The 8,400-nt window shown below is 40.8% G+C and overlaps 1 protein-coding gene across 1 annotated transcript in view; it reads left to right on the top strand.

The window, feature by feature from the left end:
• LOC140324791 (uncharacterized) overlaps window positions 1–8,163 on the top strand; it is a 17,818-nt gene extending 9,655 nt beyond the window's left edge. Inside the window, exons 3-8 of the mRNA XM_072402901.1 lie at window positions 13–157; window positions 2,580–2,690; window positions 3,609–3,742; window positions 4,991–5,166; window positions 6,366–6,631; window positions 7,400–8,163. Coding sequence (XP_072259002.1) covers window positions 13–157; window positions 2,580–2,690; window positions 3,609–3,742; window positions 4,991–5,166; window positions 6,366–6,631; window positions 7,400–7,650 — 1,083 coding nt within the window. The 3' untranslated portion in view covers window positions 7,651–8,163. The remainder of the gene's footprint in view (window positions 1–12; window positions 158–2,579; window positions 2,691–3,608; window positions 3,743–4,990; window positions 5,167–6,365; window positions 6,632–7,399) is intronic.
• The last annotated feature ends 237 nt before the right edge of the window (window positions 8,164–8,400 follow it).

Consider the following 8,400-nt stretch of genomic DNA (forward strand, 5'->3'; position numbering starts at 1 on the left):
ATTTGTCCCCAGGTGTGTGATGATCAATGGAGTGTGGAATCCCCACTGGCTCATGTGGTGTGCAAAGAATCTGGTTGTGGAACTCCAAACATAACGTGGACTCTGAAGTCCTCTCCGCAGGGATTATTGGAAGCTCTTCAAGGAATACGCTGCAAAGGTATGATAGGAATATAAGTTTTCATTGTGTGTCCCTAAAACAATTCCATCTGTATTAAAAGTTCATCTGTGTCCAAACCACTCACTACAATGTAGAGTTTTCAATGTCTGAAGCGGGCAGCACATGGTAATCTGCCCCAGTTATACCCTGCTGCACCTGGTTTGTGCCATGCCTTCCTCAGCTTTCCTATACCGCTCCTTATGACTTTAGACTTCTCAATTTGATGATATCAGAGTTCTCCTCTTCTGGAGGCCACGGACACCTCCTCTAGTGACCACAGACCTCTACTTTATTGGTGAATTTAGACCTCTTCTCTCTTGCTGACCACACATCATATCTTTTCTATCCCTGTGACTTCGGACTTCTCCCAGTAACAAAATGACCATTTCTCTTTTGGTGACCTCAAATCCCAGACCTTTCCTTTCCTATTGACATTACACTTCCTCTAGTTTTTCATTAAACACCTCTTGGTTTTTGGTGACATCAGGGTACTCCTCTACTGGAGGCTAAGGACCTCTCTTCTCTTGATGACAGATCTTCTCTGATTCAGTTCTTTTCTATCTAAGTGAATTCAAATGTCTCCTTGTGATCAAAGACTTCTTCTCTATAGGGGAGATCAGACCTTCCTATGTGTCAGTAGACCTCTACTGTGACCTCGGACCTCTATGGGCAACTTCAGACTCTCCACTTCTGGTGACATCAAAGTTTTCCTCTTCTGGAGGCCACAATCCTCTTGGTGCTCTCAGAACTTTTCATGTGACCACAGAACTCTACTGTCCTTGTGACCTCAGGCCTTTTTTTTCTCTTTGACTACAGACCTCTCTTTTCTTGGTAACATATGACCTCTCCTGGTGACCTCAAATCTTTTCTATCCTTGTGACTTCAAACTTCACCGAATGACCAAACACCTCTTCCCTTCTGGGGGGATCAGACCTTCCCTCATGACAGTAGACCTCTCCTGGTAATCTCAGACACATACTAGCAATCTCTACTCTGGATCTTTCCTCTCCTGCCCACATTAGACCTCTTCTGAAGACATCAGACCTCTTGTGGCATTAGACCGTTCTGTTCTGGTGACCACAGACCTCTTCTCTTCAGGGGAGATAAGACTTTCCCTTGTGACAGTAGACCACTTCTGGTGACCTCGAACCTCTACTGCAAACCTCTAGAGCTTTCCTTTCCTGATGACATTGGACTTATTGTCCCCTGGTGACATTGGACCTCTTTTTTTTGGTCACATCAAAGTCCTTCTCTACGGGAGGCCACAGATATTTCCTCTCTTAGTGAACATAGACCTCTACTTTACTGGTGACATCAGGCCTCACCTTTTCTAATGACCATAGATTCCTCCTCTCCTGGTGACGTCAGACCTCATATTTTCTAGTGACCACAGACCTCTCCTTGCCTGGTGATGTCAGACCTCACCTTTTCTAGTGACCACAGACCTCACCTCTTCTAGTGACCAGACCTCTCCTCTCCTGGTGACCTCAGCTCTTTTCTATTGTGACTTCAGACTTCTCCCGGTGACCAATAACCTCTTCCCGTTTGGGAGATCAGACCTCCCCTGGTGACTGCAGACTTCTCTTCTTCTGGTGACCTCAGATCTCCACTGCAAATCTCAGACCTTTTCCTGCTGACATTAGACCTCTTCTCTTCTGTAGACATCAGATCTCTCTATTCTGGTGGAGTTAGACAATTCCATCCCAGTGATCAAGAAGTTTGGGTTACAGAGAGCTCCAGTTTGTAGGCAGAACTACAAGGAATAAAAATATTCTTTAGACAATAAAAAAAAACTAATGTTGTCAAAGATTTTGTTAATGATATGAATTAAAATATGGAATTACACAAAATGGATGAGCCTAGAACACACAGATTGTATTATTATTACATCTTATAGTAAGATTCCAATTTTATAATTTATTTCTATTGGGTGTTATAAATAAATAAATATAATAAATATAAAATAACAGTGATATTTTTACATTTATAAAACAATATTTCATATAGTCATTTGGCATTCCTTGAATTGTAGTTTAGATTTGTAGACCAACCACCAGAAACGGAGCTGGGTTTGACATTAAAAATAAGTTCAGTGACATGGTGGATGCATTTTATAACAAACTGATAGACCTGCGTTGTGAGAAAGATCTGCAAAGCACAAACACTGAGTGTCTGCAGAAGCTGAACCTAATATCAAGTAAATACAGCTTGGAATCAGGAAGGAATTTTTCCCCTGTTGGAGCAAATTGTACCTGGGGTTTTTTTGCCTTTCTTTGGATCAGTTATGTCCATGGGGGTTTTTATCTGGGATATGTTTATTTCTCTAGTGGTTAAACCTAATGGAGTTAAGTTTTTTTCTATAAAATGTATATTTATTGTTTTAAAACTTTAACTTTTATTTTCTTGTGTTTGCCTTCCACAGGAAATGAATTGAGTGTGAGTGAATGTGAGAGGCCAGGAGAGTCAGTGCCGCTTTGTCCTCCAGAGAACATTGCTGCCATATCATGCAACCCAAACTCTACGGAGCCAAAAGGTAATGAGAGGGATCATTAATTACATCTTCAAACTACATCACTAAACCTGGCCATGCTGGGTACCATTCAAACCCTTTATGGAGAATTTTAATAGGGGAACCCCACACCCCACAGTAGGCTCTCCATTAAAGTGACCTTTCTGCTGGGCTCTGTAAGACACCAAGGCCACCACTTTCACATCCATGTATCTGTGCAGTCCAATGTAGGGCCCTAACATTAATTAGATCGCATGTATAAGTGAGTTGCATTTAGCAGCCCATTCATTATGAATGCCTACAAGAAAATTGGACCTGCACTATTTTTTCAGTGCAATGCACCACAACACAGGGCGATGCATTTCTGTGCATTGTGCTGATCATGTTTAGTGTTCTTTGGGCGATAGACAGCGTTGAGCAAAGTTGAGCAAACAGGTTTTTGAGCAAAGGACAAAAATGTCAAGAGGCCTCCTACATGCCTACAGCAAAGTCACTTTATTATTTCACCTTTTCATGGTACACCCAACATTGTGATCAGTTTGGATGTATTTTCCCATCACAATTGTAGAGTTTAGCAATTCGTTCATAGTTACTGTGGGCCTTGTATGGTCACTGAGTTCTGGTTTATGGTTTAGCTGAAGCTCTGCTACATTCCTCTTATCCCACATTGTGTGTGCCATACTGATAAATTGGAAATTCTGACAATATGACACTCCAGGGGATGAGACTATCACACCCAGGGATTACAGAGAGTGCTTTGAATGATGCCGGGCGTTGTTTCTGCAGCACAGCAGGGGGATAAAAATAGAAAGAAATCCCTGAAGTTGTGATAATGTCTTTTTTCTGTGCTCATTATATAAAAGGTTTCATATTTGGTCCATTTCCATTATGGGTTGCCCATCTCAGGATGTCATTATTTCATTTTGTATTTTGTATCCACAGATAACAGCTCATGGAGGCTTTCCAGGGGCCGCTCCTCCTGCGATGGGCACATCGAGGTATTTGCAGAGGACAGATGGAGTCCGGTATGTTTTACAAGCATCAAAGGAATGGATGCCTCCTTCTTCTGTGAACAAGTGAGTGGCATCCAGCACAGCAAAATCTTCTTTTCCTCATCAAGAATTTTTTTAACAGCAACGCTAAGCAACAAATAAAAATCATCCAGTAAAATTCTGAGAGTGACTCACATTCCACTTCCTTCCATTGTTTTATATGTGATCAAACATTTATATGACTGCAATACAGGTATGGAGGGCATGCTTACCAACTGTCCCCAATTTGGAGGGACTCTCCCCCTTTCAGATCTGTCCCCCATATTTTGGTGCATTATTTATCAATATGAAATGTTATTTTGCATCCAACCTTCATCCGGCTATTCCACTGGTAAATGTAAAAGGAATGTAGCTGTGAAAAGAGCACTTTTTGGTTCATGTTTATGGCCACAATATCGGATAATACAGGATGTGCCATTTGTTATAGTGTCCTTTTGGGATGTATGGGGGGGAGGTGCTCAGAACCGGCGGACCCACAGACCTGCAGACCTTTTGCCCCCTATACAGCTGTAAAAGGAGCATTGCAGTATGTTACTATATATCCATGCATTATTTTCTGCATAAACATACACTGTGTTAGGGTAAAGCATCACAATTCAAACATTCACCTCTTTCCAGTGCAACACACTACAATGCACAGATAGTTTCCCGACATGGAGTTGTGTTTAGGTGCGTTGGTGAGCTATGCACTATGCAATTGGATTACAATTTACTTTTACCGCTTTGCACGGATGTATGCAGAAGTCCTTCAGAATTATACATACCTCTCTTATTATTATTTTTGGGGTCACTGCTAACCTTCCAGGGTGTTCATTTCCCCTGTGGAGGGATTGGTGGCTTTGCCAATGACCAATGTTAGGAGAGGAGGTGGTGTTCAGCCTGCTATATAAGCAGATCCAGACTGAGCATTGTCAGAACCTAATGATCCATGCGATAAAACATCCATTGCAGCAAGCAGGTAATAATGAAGGCATGCAGCCTTTGAGTAATGATAACATTTAGGAGCCACTTGTATATTTCCATTGTACTCCAGACAGCTATCTAGTAATTGCATGCAGAAAATGTCGCTAGTACACAAGGTATGCCTAATATAAATGCCCCCCAAACATTGCACTGTGATGTGATCCTTCAATAATAAATTTGGGATTTTAGTAAAAACATATAGTGTACTGGCCTTTTAGGAAATGGCTTTGCAAAATGTATATAAAACATTGACAAGATTCACATTTGTTTGCATTGTCTTCATTTTGTTTGTCTTGTCTCACTATTTAGATGGGGTGCACCCCTCATCAGCCCCTCTTCTCATTGCTTAATAAGGGAAAGCCGCCCGTGTCCCCCGTCACCATACAGTGCCCAGAGAACAGGACCGGCCTGTGGGAGTGCCACCATCAACTTGTTGATATGTGTGTATCTGGTGTGACCGCATACCTGCAGTGTAACCGTACCAGGTGAGCTCCGTCCTTCACTTTGTATCAACATCAATTCATTGCATCGCTTTAATACAAATAGACATTTTGAATTAATGGTTATTAAAAAAAAGTCTCCAAAATTAGGTTTACGGCACAAAGCTGTTTGATAAATTAAAAAAGGGGAAAAAAATCAAATAATAATGGTAAATAAAAAAAAAAGAAAAAAGTAGCAGAAAAATAATATCTAATATGAGGAAGAAGTTCATTAGTACTGAATATAGGAAATGAAGGGTTAATAAAGGGAATATAAGAAAACATTTCATTGTAAGAACAAAATACACAATGATACAGTGCAGGGTATCTGTAAGAATTATTTTACCTCCTATGACTTCCCCAATGTGACGCACAGCAAGTTGCTGCTATTTGCGGAGGGGAATAGTGGTGGGCAGGGTGGAGGAGCTTCTATACTATTCCTGTTATAAAGTTTGCTGGGGATGACCAATGCAGTCCATGGATCCTCAAAAAAATTGATCTGCTTTAAATAGATTCCGCAATGTAATTCTTACCTACTGGATGGGTTTAAGGAAAAGTCATTTGGTCTCAGACTTGGGTTTGCCATATAATGAAATAGTGATGGGGCCCTTGACTTGGGTTGGCCATATCAAGGAACAGTCATGTGATCTTTGTATTGGATTGGCCATATCATAGAACAGTCATGTGATCCTTGCCTTGGGTTGGCCATATGATGGAGTAGTCATGTGATCCTTGCCTTAGGTTGGCCATATTAAAGCACAGTCCTGTGATCTTTGCATTGGATTGGCCAAATCATAGAACAGTCATGTGATCCTTGCCTTTGGTTCCCCATATCATGGAATAGTCATGAGATCTTTGCAATGGGTTGGCCATATCATGGAGGCGTCATGTGACCCTTGTCTTTGGTTGGCCGAAGTAATGGAATAGTCATGTGACCCTTGTCTGGGGTTGCCATATCATGGAGTAGTCATGTGACCCTTGTATTGGGTTGGCCATATTTAAGCACAGTCATGTGTTCTTTGTATTGGATTGGCCATATCATAGAACAGTCATGTGATCCTTGTCTTGAGTTGGCCAAATCATGGAATAGTCATGTGACCCTTGACTTGGTGTGGCCATATCGAAGCACAGTCATATATTCTTTGTCTTGGGTTGATCATATAATCCTGGAATGCTGTCTCACCTTACCTCTCTGTGTCTTTCAGAATGGAGGAGTCTTGGCTCGTTTGGCTCACCATATGTCTCGCTGTTGTAATGATCTTTGTGTTCTGTTGGGTTCGTATTGTCAAGTCTGCAAAGTGCTGTGCTCAGTGTTTTCAAAAAAACATAACAAACCTGTTCTGTAAGAAACCACAAAGACGACGGAAGCTGCATTCGCACAGGAACTTTTATCATATGGAGCACATCGATGTCACTGTGCAAGAAACGCATAGCCCCCCAGCATCTCCTGGAATCCTACAAGACCCATTCGGTAAGTACCAATCAGCTGGCCAAAACCTCCATTGTTCTTCACACCATCCGACATCTCAAAACAGCCCTGAGCGGAATAAAAAAAGAAATGAAAATATTTAAAAACTGAGAATGTAGAATTGATTTTTGCATTTCTCTGTTGATATTTTGTTAGTGTAATCACTAGTGTTGGTCGAATATCTCAGTGTTCGATTCGATGGCTCCCCTGATTGTTCTTGCAGCCATAGCGTAACTGTAGTATGTGTTCTTGGATAGAGATTCTCTATCCAAGAACACAGGAGTCCCACAGCTGTGCTCATGAATGAATGCAGCTGTGGGACTCCTCCTGTCAATGTGGGATCCCCGGGCACTAGAAGTTAAATGAGGACAAGTCTCCCCATTCATCACCTCTAGTGCTCTGTGATTGGCTGAGGAAAGGAAAATCCTGATGACGCTTGAGCTGTGCTTGGGGATCCCACACTGATAGGAGGATTCCCATGGCTGTGCTTATGAATGAATGCAGCCGTGGGAATCATTCTGTCATTGTGGGATAAAAAAATAAAAGTTAGTTACACAAATCACACACATTCAATATATTACTTTAACATTAAAGCCTCTTTTTTTTTTTTTACACATATTTTTACACACCAATTTGCGAAGTCAAATCCCATGTTTTTTGGGTCGGGTCTTTCCGAATTCGAACAGCCATATTTGAGTTGAATATAAGGACAACATGAATTCTAACACCAACACTAGTAATAACCAGAACTCTTCTTTGTTTCCATAACAGAAGTCAATGCATTGCTGGCTCCGCACGGCTTCCGTCTGAACAACACCATCACCCCTCCCCCTAGCTATATGCATGCCCTGAAGGTCCTATCCCGGCCTCTGGAAAACACTCAGACTCCACCCCCGAGCTACCTAGAAGCTCTGAAGATTCTTTCTCGTCCAATCTTGGTTCATGTGAATGCAGATGACTGCAACGAGGACAAAGAGGACCTGTCAGTCCTAACACACAAAGAGAAGGAAGAAAAGTCATAGTTACAGTTCAATGTAAAAACTTTATTTGTAAAATGAAAAAACTGTAAATAATTTACATCCAGGAAACTTTCTTACTTTTGTATGTATTATATTTTGGAATTTCCGGTTTCACAACGTGAACTTCTATAGCCTCCTCACAATCAATCTGAAGTAGGAACCATTGTACAAATTTTTCACTTCGAGGTATTTAAACATGCAATCATTAGATCTTCTTTCAAACAGCTCATCATCTAAAATGAGAAATGACTGAAAAAAGAACAGAAGGAAAACTTCCCTTTTTTATTCAACAAGTAAATCAATTGATGTAACAGTGAACTGTGGTCCCATTTTGGGGAACTATGGTGACATTTTTGTAAAGTTAGTTCGGTTACAATGTGTTTGTTGGTTTCCTTCCTTGAATTGCCAGTTTCTAATCCCTCCACAACATTTCAATGGGATTTAAATCATGGCTTTGGCTTGGCCAGTCTACAAAGTTCTATTTCATTTTATTAAAACATTCCTTTTTGGATTTGCTCATGGGCTTTGAATCCTTGGTGTGTTAAAAGTTCTATTTCTGCTTCATTGTCCACTGCAAACAATCAACTCTCAATTCATCGGCACATTGATCCAGAATACGAGGTTTGCTTATATGTTCTATGTTTTATTTTTTGTTACGTGGGAAAGAAATATCCGGTACCATATCCCTGTTACATTAATTACAAATACATTTTTTTCTTTATACACTATTTACTTTACAGTTAACAATTTATA

Source organism: Pyxicephalus adspersus, chromosome 2 (genome assembly GCF_032062135.1).
Source record: "Pyxicephalus adspersus chromosome 2, UCB_Pads_2.0, whole genome shotgun sequence".
Taxonomy (NCBI): Eukaryota; Metazoa; Chordata; class Amphibia; order Anura; family Pyxicephalidae; genus Pyxicephalus; species Pyxicephalus adspersus.